Here is a 16477-nt window from a genome sequence, read left to right on the forward strand (position 1 = left end):
TTCTCCCAGTTCCCTCAGCCTCTCCTTGTAAGTCATGTGCTCCAGCCACCTAATCATTTCTGTTGCCCTCCACTGGACTCTTTCCAATTTTTCCACATCCTTCTTGTAGTTTGGGGCCCAAAACTGGACACAGTACTCCAGATGAGGCCTCACCAATGCAACATAGAGGGGAATGATCACGTCCCTCAATCTGCTGGCAATGCCCCTCCTTTTACAGCCCAAAATGCCGTTAGCCTTCTTGGCAACAAAGGCACACTATTGACTCGTATCCACTGCAACCCCTAGGTCCTTTTCTGCAGAACTCTTTCCTAGCCACTCGGTTCCTAGTCTGTAGCAGTGCATGGGACTCTGCAGTTGTCCTTGTTGAACCTCATCATATTTCTTTTGGCCCAATCCTCTAATTTGTCTAGGTCCCTCTGTATCCTATCCCTACCCTCCAGCATATCTACCACTTCTCCAAGTTTAGTATCATCTGAAAACCTAACCACATCAGCCACACCATCGGGCTCGTTCACCTGCACATCTACCAATCTGATATCATCATATGCCAGCAATGCCCCTTGTCCAGTTTGGCCAATGTACATGGCAAGTCTCTATGCAAAAGAATAAATAGACACAAATCTGATGTCAGGAGTCATAACATTCAAAAAACCAGTAGGAGAACACTTCAGTCTCCCTGGTCACTTAATAACAGACTTAAAAGTGGCAGTTCTTCAACAAAAAACCTTCAAAAACAGACTCCAATGTGAAACTTGCAGAACTGGAATTCATTTGCCAACTAGATACCATCAGATTAGACCTGAATAAAGGCTGGGAGTGGTTGGGTCATTACAAAACCTAAACCTAATTTCCCCAATACTAATTCCCCCTACTGTTACTCAAACCTTCTTGTCAGTTGTCTGAAATGGGCCAATCTCATTACCAGTTCAAAAGTTATTTTTCCTCCCTTGGTATCCTGCTGTTAATTGATTTGTCTCGTTACACTTCATACTTGGTAAGGCAACTAACTTCTTTTCATGTATTTATACCTGCTCCTGTATTTTCCACTCCATGCATCTGATGAAGTGGGTTCTAGCCTACAAAAGCTTATGCCCAAATAAATTTGTTAGTCTCTAAGGTGCCACAAGGACGCCTCATTGTTTTTGGTGATACAGACCAACATGGCTACCACTTTGAAACCTGTCATCATTTAAAAAGTAGGTTATTGTAAAATTTGGCATTCATGTGGTGGGGTTATAAGCTGGATAATATGAATTTGTTGGTAGAGGCACTTTGTGGTGTTTTGATGTTTAAGAACAGTATCATTGCAGTACAGATTGACTATCTACAGTGATGCAATGCTTTACAAAATATGAGGTCTAAGAAGAGGAAAAGCAGAGAGGTTAATCATGGAGGTGCACTGGTACACAAAGAAGGATTCAATCTTGGTTGGAGGAGTATAAAATAAGGGTCATTGAATGGCAGGATAAGAATCTTAAATTAATGAAAAGAAAGGACCGATTCCAGCAGAAGAACAAGGAAATGATGCAAAAATATGAGGTGCAAAAGGGAACACCAAGAGGTAACATTATACACTAACTATCTTGCAGTTCAGCTCTGACATTAAAAAAGTAACATGTACAAGAGGAGGGGAGTATCTCTGGAGGATCTTAAAGAGAAGCTACTAAAGTTAGACATTTTTAAATCAGCAAGTCCAGATAACTTATATCCAGTAATTTTAAAAGAACTGTCTGAGGAGTTAACTGGACCATTAATGTTGATTTTTAATAAGTCTTGGAGCACTAGGGAAGTTCCGGTAGACTGGAAAAAAGCTAATGTTGGCCAATATTTAGAAAGGGTAAATGATATTACCCAATTATTTATAGGCCTGTTTGACATCAGTCCTGGCAAGATAATGGACCAGCTGATACCGGACTCGATTATAAAGAATTAAAGGAGGGTAATGTAATTAATGGCAATCAAAATTGGTTTATGGAAAATGGATCCTGTCAAACTAACTTGATGTCTTTTTGTGATGAGATTACAAATTTGGTTGATAAAGCTAATAGTGTTGACGTAAACATACTTATAAACTTCTGTAAGGCATTTGACCCGGTACCATACGACGTATTGATTTAAAAAACAAATAACTTAGAATATAAAATTAACTTGGCACACACAAAATGGAATAAAAACTGGCTAACTGTTTGGTCTCAGTATGTAACAATAAATGGGAAATCATCAAGCATGTTTCTAGTGGGGTCCTTCAGGGATTGTTTCTTGGCTCTATGCTATTTAACATGGTTATCAGTGACCTGGAAGAAAACATAAAATCATCGATAAAATTATAGAGGACACAAACATTTGGGGAATGGTAAATAATGAAGGGGACAGGTCACTGATTTAGAGTGACCTAGATCACTTGGTAAACTGGGCATAAGCAAACAATGTGTGCTTTAATACATCTAAATGTAAATGAATCCATCTAGGAACAAAGAACGTAGGCCATATTTACAGGATGGGGGAAGTCTATCCTGGGAAGCACTGACTCCAAAAAAGATTGGGGGTTGTGGTGGATAATCAACTGAATATGAGCTCACAGTGTGGCCAAAAAAGCTAATGCAGTCCCGGGCTGCATAAACAGGGGAATCTGGAATAGGAATAGAGAAGTTATTTTACTTCTGTTTGGCACTGCTACTGGAATAGTGTATCCTTTTCAGTGCTCACAATTGAAGGATGTTGATAAATTATAGATGGTTCAAAGAAGAGCCACAAGAATGATTAAAGGCTTAGAAAACATCCCTTGTAGAGCTAGACTCAAGGAGCTCAATCTATTTAATTTAACAAAGAGAAGGTTAAGAGGTGACTTGATTAGTCTGTAACAGTGGTTTTTAAACCTCTTTTCAACTGTGAACCCCTAAAATATTTCAAATGGAGGTATGGATCCTTTGGAAATCTTAGACATAGTCTGTGGACCTGCAGGGGTCCGTGGACCACAGGTTGAAAACCACTGTTCTATAAGTACCTGTATCGGGAACACATCTTGATAATGGGCTTTTCAGTTTAACAGAGAAAGGTATAACACTGTCTAGTGGCTGGAAATCGAAGCTGGACAAATTCAGACTGGAATTATGGTGTAAATTTTTAATGGTGAGAGTAATTAAGCATTGGAACAGTTTGCCAAGGGTTTGATGGATTCTCTATCAGTGGCAATTTTTAAATCAAAATTGAATGTTTTTCTAAAAGATCTTTAGAAATTATTTTTGGGAGGTTCTGTGGCCTGTTATATAGGAGGTCAGACTAGATGATCAGAATGATTCCTTCTGACCTTGGAATGTATGGATTTAGGGACAATATAGTCTCTGACAAGTGACTTTTGTTTGAGTACTCCTTTGGGTTTCCACTTCCTTGTGGTGGGATGGAAAACCTCAAAAAACGTTTGTGGGGGAGCTGAGGATTAGAGTACAGTCCAATTACTGTTATTGTCCTGATTGATGGTTTTGGGGAGGTGGTTCAGAGGCTAGTTTTCAGAAGTCAGTTTTTGTTGGGCCTTTATTTGTTAAACAACTCTGACTGCAATTGTCAGTCTGCCCTTTGCATTTCCCTCTCATTCCTTATATATTTTGAATCATTTCCTTGTCCTTCTACTGGAATCATTCCTTCCTTTTCATTAATTTAAGATTATTGTCCTACCCTTTGGTGATAATTAATCTTATTTTATACTCCTTCAACCAAGTCTGAATTGTTGTTTGTGTACCAGTGCACCTCCATGAATAATCTCTCTCTGCTTTTCCTCCTCTTAGACATCACATTTTGTAAAGCGTTCCACCACTGTGTGTACTGCAGGAGTTAGTGCTACAGTGAGAAATAAGAAACAATTAAGAAGCATAGCAATTCAAATTCAATTTGAAAGGAGGGGTATGGTTAAATTCTCCTTGTGTTCAGATCCAAGGGGTTGGATCTGTGTTCACCAGGAACTTGATGAAGAAGTCTCTCAAGACTATCCAGGGAAGGGAGTTAGTACTTGGGAGTGATAGCAGCAAAACCAGATCTAAGCTGATAATTCAGTTTAGGGGTTCACGTGCAGGTCCTCATATCTGTACTCTAAAGTCCAGAGTGGGGAAGAAACCTTGACACCCTCCTTAGAGGTTTTTAAGGTCTGGCTTGACGAAGCCCTGGTTAGGATGATTTAGTTGAGGATTGGTCCTGCTTTGAGCAGGGGGTTGGACTAGATGACCTCTTGAGAGCCCTTCCAACCTTGATATTCTATGATGTCCCTTGAATAGATGTGTGGATAGAGTTGGCACCAGAGTTTGTTGCAGGGTTTGGTTCCTGGGTTGGTTTTTTTGTTGTGTGGTGTGTAGTTGCTAGTGAGTATTTGCTTCAGGCTGGAGGGTGTCTGTAAGGGAGGCCTGTCCTGTCCCCCAGGGTCTGTGAGAGTGAGGAATCATCCTTCAGGATAGGTTGTAGATCCTTAATGATGCGCTGGAGAGGTTTTAGTTGGGGGCTGTAGGTGATGACTAGTGGCGTTCTGTTACTTTCTTTGTTGGGTCTGTCTTGTAGTAGGTACTTCTGGGTACCCTTCTGGCTCTATCAGTCTGTTTCTTCACTTCACCAGGTGGGTAGTGTAGTTTTAAGAACCTTGATAAAGATCCTGTAGGTGTTCAATCCCTCAGACAGAGACAGAGCAAATGCAGTTGTATCTTAGAGCTTGGCTCTAGACAATGAGTCATGTGATGTGGTCTGGATGAAAGCTGGAGGCATGTAGGTAAGTATAGCCGTCAGTAGGTTTATGGTATAGGATCGTGTTTATGTGACCATTGCTTATTAGCACTGTAGTGTCTAGGACAGGGGTAGGCAACCAATGGCACGCGTGCCAAAAGGCAGCACGCAAGTTAATTTTCAGTGGCACTCACACTGCCTCGGTCCTGGCCACCGGTCTGGGGGCTCTGCATTTTAATTTAATTTTAATGAAGCTTCTTAAACATTTTAAAAACCTTATTTACTTTACATACAACAATAGTTTAGTCATATATTATGGACTTATAGAAAGACCTTCTAAAAATGTTAAAATGTATTACTGGAACGCAAAACCTTAAATTAGAGTGAATAAATTAAGACTTGGCACACCACTTCTGAAAGGTTGCCGACCCCTGGTCTAGGAAGTGGACCAGTCCAGGCTGAGGTTGATGGTGGAGTGGAAATTGTTTGAAATATTGGTGGAATTTCTCAAGGGCCTCCTTTCCCATGGGTCCAGATAATGAAGATGTCATCAATGTAGCTCAAGTAAAGCAGGGGCGAAAGGGAACGAGGGCTGAGGAAGCGTTGTTCTAAGTCAGCCATAAAAAAGTTGGCATACTGTGGGGCCATGCGGGTAACTTCAAATTTCAAAAACAGACTCCAACGTGAAACTGCAGAACTGGAATTAATCTGCAAACTGGACACCATCAGATTAGGCCTGAATAAAGACTGGGAGTAGTTGGGTCATTACAAAACCTAAACCCAATTTCCCCCAATACTAATTTTCCCCTACCGTTACTCACACCTTCTTACATCAACTGTCTGAAATGGGCCAATCTCATTACCACTTCAAAAGTTATTTTTCCTCCCTTGGTATCCTGCTGTTAATTGATTTGTCTCATTAAACTGACTTCACACTTGGTAAGGCAACTAACCTCTTTTCATATATTTATACCTGCTCCTGTATTTTCCACTCCATGCATCTGATGAAGTGGGTTCTAGCCCACAAAAGCTTATGCCCAAATAAATTTGTTAATCTCTAAGGGTATGTCTACACTACGGGATTATTCTGATTTTATAGAAACCGGTATTTGGAAACAGATTGTATAAAGTCAAGTGCATGTGGCCACACTAAACACACTAATTCGGCGGTGTGTGTCCATGTACCGAGGCTAGCGTCGATTTCTGGAGCGTTGCACTGTGGGTAGCTATCCCACAGTCCCGCAGTCTCCCCCGCCCATTGGAATTCTGGGTTGAGAGCCCAGTGCCTGATGGGGCAAAAAACATTGTCGCTGGTGGTTCTGGGTACAGCCTCACCTCTCCCTCCGTGAAAGCAATGGCAGACAACCGTTTTGCACCTTTTTTCCTGGGTGAACTGTGCAGATGCCATACCACGGCAAGCATGAAGCCTGCTCAGCTCAAGACAGCAATCATGGACATTGTAAACACCTCGCGCATTCTATGCTGAACCAGTACCTGGAAAACCAGGCGAGGCAGCGGCTACGGCAGCGTGGCGATGAGAGTGATGAGGACATGGACACACAATTCTCTCAAACCACGGGCCCTGGCGCTTTGGAGATCATGCTGGTAATGGGGCAGGTTCTAGCCATTGAACGCCGATTTTAGGCCCAGGAAACAAGCACAGACTGGTGGGACCGCATAGTGTTGCGGGTGTGGGACGATTCCAGTGGCTGCGAAACTTTCGCATGCGTAAGGGCACTTTCATGGAACTTTGTGACTTGCTTTCCCCTGCCCTGAAACGCCAGAATACCAAGATGAGAGCAGCCCTCACAGTTGAGAAGTGAGTGGCGATAGCCCTCTGGAAGCTTGCAATGCCAGACAGCTACTGGTCAGTCGGGAATCAATTTGGAGTGGGCAAATCTACTGTGGGGGCTGCTGTGATGCAAGTAGCCAAAGCAATCAATAAGCAAAGAGTAGCATCAACAAAGCCTAACAAATATCCTGGTTTTAAGAGGAAAAACTCTTCCTAATCCTATTACTTCTGAGCCCAGCAGGATCATGCTGACTCTACCGTGGACCGGGAACAGATAGCTTTTCAAATGCTTTGGCACTTTCTCAGGAAGAACTAGGAATAAAGCATTCAGCCAGACTCTATTTTGAGAAAAAGGACTAGAAATAGCATTGAATAGAGACTTTATAGGAATTTAAGCAAGCCTTAAAATAATGTGGGCACATTGTACTACTAGTACTCTGACTGTCTCAAGTATCTAGGATAAACAACAGCTATGGGGGCCAGACTTTCGTGAAGGCACAGCTTCCATTTAGGCATCAAGTGTTCCACACCAGGACCTCCCATTGTTCTCATCCTGGCTCTAAATACGTACATTAAGAACCTAAGAATATACATACTAATGGTCCATCTAGCCCAGTGTTCTGTCTTCTGACAGTGACCAGTACCAAATGCTTTAAAGGAAATGAACAGGAGAATCATCAAGTGGTCAGTCCCAGGATCTGGCAGTCAGAGGATTAGGGGGAGCACGGGGTTGTATCTCTGACTATTTTGGCTAATAGCCATGAACTTATCTAATTCTTTTTTGAACCAAGTTATACTTTTGGCCTAAACAACATCCTCTGGCAATGAGTTCCACAGGTTGACCATGCCTTGTGAAGAAGTACTTCCTTTTGGTTGGTTTAAACCTGCAGCCTATTAATGTCACCAGGTGACCCCTAATTCTTGTGTTATGTGAAGGGGAAAATAACACTTCATTATTCACTTTCTCCACACCATTCATAATTTTATAGGCCTCTACCATATTCCTCTCTCCCCACCCCCCATTGTCTCTTTTCCAAGCTGAATATTCCGGGTCTTTTTAATCTCTCTTCATAGGGAAGCTGTTCCATACCTCTAATCATTTTGTTGCCCTCTCTAATATACCTTTTTTGAGATCAGTATATATGCACACAATAGTCAAGATATAGGCGTACCGTGGATTTATATACAGGCATTATGATACCTATCCTTTTTCTAATGGTTCCTAACATAGTTAGCTTTTTTGAACGCCACTGCATATTGAGTAGATGTTTTCAGAGAACTATCCACAATTAGTCCAAGAGCTCTTTCTTAAGTGGTAACAGCTAATTTACACCACATCATTTTGTATGTATAGTTGGGATAATATTTTCCAATATGCATTACATTGCATATATGAACACTGAATGTCACCTGCCATTTTGTTGCCCGGTCACCCAGTTTTGTGAGATCTCTAACTCTTCACAGTCTTCTTACAAAATTACTCAAGATAGTTAAGTTGTATCATCTACAAATTTTGCTACTTCACTGTTCACCCTTTTTTTTTCAGATCATTTATGAATATGTTGAACATTAGCCATAATATAGATTCCTGGGAGATACCTTTTTTACCTCTCTCAATTCTGAAAAATGGCCATTTACACCTACTCTTTGTTTCTTGTATTTTAACTGGTTACTGATCCACGAGCGGACCTTCCCTCTTATCCAACAACTGCTTAGTTTGCCTAAAAGCCTTTGGTGAGGGACCTTGTCAAATGTTTTCTGAAAATCCAAGTACACTGTATGCATTGGATCACCCTTGTCCATGTTTGCTGATCCCCTCAAAGAACTCCCATCAAAAAGCCAGTGAAATATATAGTCATTCATATAAATCAATATCAGTCAGATTTTGCTTTTTGGTGTGGGTTGGGGGGGGCGGGGAAGGGGAGGGGTTAGATAACTGAAACGTATCTTTCCTTGGCAAGGGGACAAAGGTGCATTTAATTATTTTAGCCTGTAGAGGTCCCATCCATTTCTGACTTCCCCATTAAGGAGCATAGCTTGTAAGAAACCATTTACTATTAATTTTGTTATATACTAGCAAGCAAACGGCATATAAATTAGTTTTGAAGAGTGGTTCTTTGAAAGGGGTATATAAAAAGTCAGTTCTGATCAGTTGCTGAAAACCATAGTTGAACATATCCCATCCAGAGAAAATTATTCTACACAAAAGGAGAGATTCAAAATTGGGGGGATAATGAAGATGGTTTTATAACCTCAATTATGAGCACTTTGCTTCACAGCACACAGGTAACACACATTTTTGCCCTTTTTCCACTAATTAGTGAGTTAAGAAGTGTGTGGGTGTGCATGCAGGCATGCAATTGCATGTTGTGGGAACTCTTCCAACAGACTGTATTATCTGTAGACCTTACTGTATGATGCAGATTATTTTACTCAATCTAATTATGAACATTTATAGTCTCAGTGTGTAAAATACAGCAAGTTACTTCATTTTATTTCAATTCAATATGTTTAAGAATTCCAAGTGTACGATCAAAAAGTTGGACTGAAACATATATAACTCTGGACACTTAATTTCAGAAGTGATACTCAGAGTGCAGAGAAATTAAGTACACAAAAATGTGTCTTTATCCTCACCTCTTACTGGAGAAGATTTAACTCTTTTGATCACTTAAATAAACAGGGTAGCATTCTTCTTATTGTCACATTAACTATTTCAAGATACCTGTACCACCTTATCCTTTAGGATAAGAACACTTTCCTCAAAATAAAGATCATGTACACCCACTTTTATCAAGCTAAATCTTTATTCAACAAGACCTTCCTCAAAAGTAATTCTAGTTCACTGTTTTACATAAAAACAAGGATTATGACTAGAACTACACTTCAAGCTTTTTAATACTATAACCAATACAATTTGGGAAATGTTAACTGTTCAATTAAAGAAATGACATTACAGGCTCATTTTGTGGCATGTTATAGTGCCAGTTTATATGTATATAGTGATAAAGACTTACTACTTTTCCCACTATATATTACATTCTAAAATGGTGGTCATGTCTGGCTATGATTAAAAAAAAAAGATAGAATTTTAAATTGTATGCTGAATACATGTTGTTGAAGTTAAAACAATGGATAACTGTATTAAAAACTAAACCAAACCTCTAGTATAGCCACAGAAATGCCACTCTGGACTTGGAAAAAGGCAAAGAGAGGAAACTACGGCTAGCCCTAGCACACTACAATGCCAACATGGAGGGCAACACCCAACAAGCTGCCTCATTTAGGTTTGTACATAGTGAATGCTCCAGTTCCACTAGAAGCAGCGGTTCAATCGCCAGGAATCTGGCCGAGGTGGAACTTTCGTAGATAAACGCTCGAAGCAGCGGTACAAGTCTCCCCGTCCAAGCCTGGCTACTCACAAAGGGTGAAAGCGGAGCCCTCCCTCCCTGGGACGAGCTCCGCTCTCTCAGCAGTTATGAAAACAAAGGCTCTCGAGTCACTTTCACTGTTCCAGGCGGGAGGCTGAACGGAAAGAGGCTGTCTCGGGCCGCAGGCCAGTTCGCCCGGCCCCGCTCCCTGAGGCACGACTCACCGCTCGGCCCGTCTGCGGGCGGCTCGCTTCAGCTTGGGGTTCGCCTCACGGCCGCTCTCCTGACGCCTGTGCTCCGGGGCCCAACCCCCCACGGGCCGCGGCCCTGCCGTGAGCCGCCAACGGGCCCTGCTGCCACGGGAGGACACGTCTCCGACACGCGTGGGGGCGAGCAGAGCGCGGGCTCCTCAGCGGGACCGGAAAGGGGCCCCCGCACTGTCCGGTCAAGCCTCTCCGCCAGCCGGAGCCCTGCGCTGGGTCCAGCGGGCCGGGCGCCGTGCCTGAAGGTGACTCCCCGGCTCGGCTCGGCTCGGCCCGGCCCGGCTTCCCTCCCTCCCAGACCCCAGGGTCCCGCCGCGGCCCGCGCACAAAGGGTCGCGGCGCCATGCGGCGGCGCCGGGCCCTGGGCACTCACCGGCGGCGGCCGCACCTTGCAGATGCCGGTTTGCTCGGCGATGGGTCGGATCTTGTGGATGAAGGCGAAGGGGTCGGCGAACTCCTCCCAGCTGGGCTCGAACACGGGGCACTCGGGCGGCGGCAAGAACTCGGCCATGGCCGGGCTGGGGCACCGGCAGCTCCTCAGCCAGCTGCCTCCAAACAATCCTCTAACAGACGCTGGTCGCCGAGCGCCGCCAGAACGGGCCGTGCACCTCCGCCGAGTCGAGAAAGAAAAGAGTCCGGCCGGCCGGGCGCCGTGGCGAACCCCCTGCCCCTCCGCCTGGGGGAGAGAGCGTGCCCCAGGGGCCCCCGCGCCCCCATGTGGCGCCCCCATTGTGCCTCGGGCTCCCACCCGCAGGTCATGGGGTGCCTGGTGCTCACAGCCCCCCATCAAGGCCCCTCTCTTACAGAGAGAGGACTCACACGTACACGTGGTCTGTTGTAGACGGGGCTCTGCGGCCCACATTAGAATACAAGCTACTAGGGTTATAAAAATTAGAGGCCCCTCGATTCCCAGTGTTTGATGCAGTATTAAATAATTCCCTAAAAGAGGCCTTGGTCGCTATAACTAGGGGCCCCAGATCATGGTCACTCCGACCCATTTGTTATCCAGCCCTGGGGTTCTTTCCACAACACAGAGTACAGGCCACTTTTCTCTGGGGCTACTCCTAATCCTCATGCAGGGTTTCATTTCTTTTGCTTCCACCTGGAGCTCAGTTTCTCCCAGATATCTGATTTTTTTTTCCTGATATTAGAGAGACAAAGTGGGTGAGGAAGTATCTTTTATTGGACCAACTTTTGTAGGTGAGAGAGACAAACTATCAATATGACAGGCATAGACTCACCCAAACCCAGGAAAGATTAGGAGCCTGCTTCTGATAGTATAAGAGCTGTGTACAGAAGAAAGGGCTAGTCTACACTAGAAGCACTATATTGGCACAGCTGCAGTGTTTCTGGTGAAGATGCTCTATGCCAGCTCCACAAGCAGCAGTAGCTGTTTTGACATAGCACTGTCCATACCAGTGCTTAAGTCAGTGTAACTTACATCACTTGGGGAGCGGGGGATTCACACTCTGAGTGATGTAAATTATACCAAAGTAAGTGATAGTGTAGACTTGGCCTAAGATGTAAGGTAATAATTGGAGATATACCAATCTCCTAGAACTGGAAGGGACCTCCAAAGGTCATTGAGTCCAGCCCCCTGCCTTCAATAGCAGGACCAATTTTTGCCCCAGATCCCTAAGTGGCCCCCTCAAGGGTTGAATTCACAACCCTGGGTTTAGCAGGCCAATGCTCAAACCACTGAGCTATCCCTCCCCCCAATGTAAACTTAAACTGATTTAGTTAAACCAGTACAAACATCAATGTGGATACTCTTACTGGAGTGGCTTTCTTTAGTTTAGTTTACACTGATTAAGAACTTCTAGGTAAACCCAAATAAGCTATTCTTAAACTGAAATAAGTGCCCATGCAGGGACTTGCACCAGTTTAATGAAATCGGTTTAAAAAATGATTTAAGCTAAACTGGTGCAACTTGCCTGTGTAGACAAGGCCACAATTCTAGAGAGAAATGAGACACACTAGTATTTCCTGAAGAAACTTCTGGTAATGAGGCAGGGGTGGCTCTAGGATTTGCGGCGCCCCAAGCAGGGCGGGACGCCGCGGGGGGGCGCTCTGGCGGTTGCGGGTCCCGCGGCTCCGGTGGACCTCCCGCAGACGTGCCTGCAGAGGGTCCGTTGGCCCCACGGCTCTGGTAGACCTCCCGCAGATGTGCCTGCGGAGGGTCCGCTGGCCCCGCGGCTCCGCAGGCACGTCTGCAGGAGGTCCACCGGAGCCGCGGGACCAGTGGACCCTCGGCAGGCATGCCTGCGGGAGGTCCACCGGAGCTGTCTGCTGCCCTCCCGCGGGACGCCGCCCCAAGCCTACCCCTCATGAGCCGGCCCTGTAATGAGGATATTGAACCTTATTGGCATTGCTCTCCGTGCAGGTTTTATAAGGCCAGTTACACTGAAGATACCTGGAAAGATACTGGAGTATATTATTAATCAATTTGTAAGCACCTGAAGGATAATAGGGTTATATGGAATAGCCAGCATGGATTTGTCAAGAACAAATTATGCCAGATCAACCTAATTCCCTTATTTGACAAGGTTATTGGCTTAGTGGATAGGTGGGAAGCAGTAGATGTGATATATCTTGATTTTAGTAACGCTTTTGGCACAGTCTGAAATGAGATTCTCATAAGCAAACTATTGTAATTTTATTAGACCACATTTCCCTAAGGTGGGTGCACAACTGGTTGAAAGACCATATTCAAAGAGTAGTTATGAATGATTCAGTGTCAAACTGGGAAGGAGCATCTAATGCAGGGGTAGGCAACCTATGGCACGGGTGCCGAAGGCGGCACACGAGCTGATTTTCAGTGGCACTCATGCTGCCCAGGTCCTGGCCACCAGAATGGGAGGCTCTGCATTTTAATTTAATTTTAATGAAGCTTCTTAAACATTTTAAAAACCTTATTTACTTTACATAAAACAATAGTTTAGTTATGTATTATAGACTTATAGAAAGAGATCTTCTAAAACGTTAAAATGTATTACTGGCACGTGAAACCTTAAATTAGAGTGAATAAATAAAGACTCGGCACACCACTTCTGAAAGGTTGCCGATCCCTGATCTAATGGGTTACCGCAGGGGTCAGTCCCAGATTTGGTACTATTCAATATTTTCATTAATGACCTGGATAATGGAGTGGAGAGTATGTTTATAAAATCTGCAGATGACACCAAGTTGGCAGAGGCTGCAAACACTTTGGAGGATAGCATTAGAATTTAAAAGCAGCAAAGTGTCTTGTGGCACCTTACAGACTAACAGACGTATTGGAGCATGAGCTTTCATGGGTGAATACCCACTTTGTTGGATGCATGACCAACATGCATGCATGCATCCGACGAAGTGGGTATTCACCCACAAAAGCTCATGCTCCAATACGTCTGTTAGTCTATAAGGTGCCACAGGACTCTTTGCTGCTTTTACAGATCTAGACTAACACGGCTACACCTCTGATACTTGATCAGAATTTAAAACGATCTTGACAAATTGGAGAATAGGTCTGAATTCAACAAGACATGTTCAAGGTACTTCACTTAGGAAAGAAACATCAACTGCACAACTACAAAATGGGGAATAATTGGCCATGTGATGGTACTGCTGAAAAGGATCTGGAGGTAATAGTGGGTCAAAAATTGCATATGAGTCAACAATGTGATGCGGCTTCAAAAAGCATTCTGTGGTGTAGTAACAGGAGTGTTGTATGTAAGACACAGGAGGTAACTGTCCCACTCTACTTGGCACTGCTGAGGTCCCAGCTGGAGTACTGTGTCCAATTCTGGACACTACACTTTAGGAAGATATGAACAAATTGGAGAGAGTCCAGAGGATAGCAACAAATATGATAAAATCTTTAGAACACCTGTCTTATGAGGAAAGATTTAAAAAACTGGACATGTTCAGCCTTGAGGAAAGAAGACTGAGGGAGAACCTGATAGCCTTCAAATACATTTAAGGACTGTTATAAAGTGGCTAACTGTGCTCCATGTCCGCTGAAGGTAGGACAAGAAGTAATGGGATTAATTTGCAGCAAGGGAGAGTTAGGTTAGATATTAGGAAACACTATCTAACTACAAAGGTGGTTAAGCTCTGGAATAGGCTTTGAAGGGAAGTTGTGGAATCTCCATAATTGGAGGTTTTTAAAAAACAGGTTGCAAAAACACCTGTCAGGGATGATTTAAGTTTACTTGGTCTTGCCACAGTGCAGGGGCTACACTTGGTGACTCCTCAAAGTCCCCTCCAGTCTAACGTTTCTATGATTGTATGAAACTTGAAGAAAGATATGGTCCCTGGCCCCAAAGTATGAGTCCTCTAAAACACAGGCATTAGAGCCAATACAAAGCAAAATTTGGTACTGGAATCACAAACTACACTAGACTTGCAAAATGTAGTTTCAGGCATACAATATGTCTGCTCTGGGTGAACTGTTTATTTGTCATTATTGTCCATTGTGTGGTGTGGGCTTGCTCATCTCTCCCCTCCTTCCCCCAGAATATATACAGTTTTTCTTCATCATGTTTTAATGGAATGTCCTCTCAGTTCTGATCATTTGAGGGGGTTTGTTTTCTTGTTTTTTGCACTCCCTGTAATCTGGATAGAGAGCAGAAAGCACCTCTCTGTTTCCGTCTCCTCCCTCAGACTGGTTGCACTCCTCCTCTCTGGGGCTTGCACTGTACTTTGTATTCCATTTTTGATCCCTCATTCTGTTTTTGGTAAGAGTCCCATTTGGTCATTTAGTTTTAAATGACTATAATTGCAACAGACTGCTGCTGAAAGACTTTGCAGAAGAATCTTTAGTCCTGAGAGGCAGCCATCCCCTTGATTTATAAGGACTGTACTCCATTAAGGTATATGAATCTATCACAACATTGGTAGCATTTCTCTCTATTTGAGTGAACAATGGTGGCTGACTTTGTTCATGGCTTTTCTTTGTTTTGGGGGGTGTTTACTTTAGGGACAGTTGCAATTACAGATTCCCTTCACTTGCTAAAGGGGTTCCCTGGGAGTCTCTGTGGATTAGTTCCATCCAGGCAACTGAAGCCACAAGCCACCTTTTCTCCCTTTATGATGTATGTTTACATCTGCGGAGGGATCTGCCACAGCTGACAGCCACCCCTGCATCGGCACTTTTTTTTTTAAAGAGCCTCTCTGTTCCCTGGGATAGGCTAGGGGCTGGGGCAGCGTCACAGGGGGAGCCCCAGTCGGTTTCATTGTCTCTGCAAAGGCTCAAGCCAGTGCAGTGAGGAAAGTGGAAACCGCAGCAAAGTTGAACACGCTTGCTGCATGGCAGAAGGGAAAGCAGCAGCAGTGCTGCTGCCCATGCAGGCACCTATCCTGCATGTAGTAGGAAACCCTGGAACAATAGGGGATGGGGTCTGAACAGGGGACTGCCTGAGCTGCTGCTCAGCTGTGGATGAAGAGGTTGTGAGGCTCTCCAGGTAGGAGAGAAGCTATTGTGCTCTCCTGTAGGGTAGGAAACATTCAGCTAGAAGTTAGAATTTGGTAAGAAAGTGCCACATCCCTGACAGAGCAAAAACAGTAAAGGGATAAGAGCAACATTTCTTTCCGGGCTGGACTCCCACATATAGAGTCTGCGCCTTCCCCCAAGACAAGAAGGGACCCCCGATCCAAAGCAGAACTTTTATCTGCTCCTTCCACCTCCCACAGCAGAAAATGTGATCCTCACTTAATGGGAATACCGTAAAGCTGTGCACAAACATTTGACTTTTGATTCTGCAACATGATGGTGCTAGGGCAGGGGTTCTCAAAATTCATTCTGACAACAAAGTTACTACATGACCCCGGGGGGTGGGGGGGTGGGAGCAGAGCCCAAGCCCTTGCCACCCTGGGTGGCGGGAAGAGAGGGTGGCAGCGCGAGCCCTGCCATTCCACATGGGGCTGGAGCTAGGGCTTCAGCTTCAACCCTGGGTCCCAGCAAATCTAATGCTGGCCCTGGTGACCCCGTTAAAATAGGGTCCCAACCCACTTGGGGTCCTGAACCACAATTTGAGAACCGCTGTGCTAGGGACAAGGCTTCTGGAGCTCCAGCTGTCCAGCAGATTCTCCCCAGGCCACATGCTCAGTCTGCTGCAGAGCCAAGCAAGGAGAGGCCTTTCTGGGAGTAAGGGCGCAAAATCAGACACACACCCAGGCCCTAAAGTAATTGTACATGCAAGGTCATGCCACATGGAAGATGTTGTTTTATACAGAAATGGGGGGAAGTGAGGGGGTCATGCCAGCCTTCCAAGGGCCACAGAATACATCACCCAGAAAACATTTCCAAGGCAACTTAAGTTCCTTCAGCAGCCCGCACAACCCATAGGACCCCCACCCCCAGCATCCCA

At 44.5% G+C, this 16477-nt stretch overlaps 1 protein-coding gene across 4 annotated transcripts in view; it reads right to left on the minus strand.

The window, feature by feature from the left end:
• The window catches only part of KDM5B (lysine demethylase 5B), a 192856-nt gene extending 182113 nt beyond the window's left edge, over positions 1 to 10743 (minus strand). For 2 of the 4 annotated variants that reach the window (XM_039518031.1, XM_039518028.1), the window contains exon 1: positions 10501 to 10742. In XM_039518031.1, coding sequence (XP_039373965.1) covers positions 10501 to 10638 — 138 coding nt within the window. In that variant the 5' untranslated portion in view covers positions 10639 to 10742. Of the gene's footprint in view, positions 1 to 10500 lie in introns of all 4 variants that reach the window. The other 2 variants (XM_039518029.1, XM_039518030.1) reach the window with 2 other exon arrangements.
• Between the last annotated feature and the right edge of the window lie 5734 nt (positions 10744 to 16477).

The sequence above is a fragment of the Mauremys reevesii genome, unplaced genomic scaffold, assembly GCF_016161935.1.
Source record: "Mauremys reevesii isolate NIE-2019 unplaced genomic scaffold, ASM1616193v1 Contig2, whole genome shotgun sequence".
In the NCBI taxonomy this organism is placed as follows: Eukaryota; Metazoa; Chordata; order Testudines; family Geoemydidae; genus Mauremys; species Mauremys reevesii.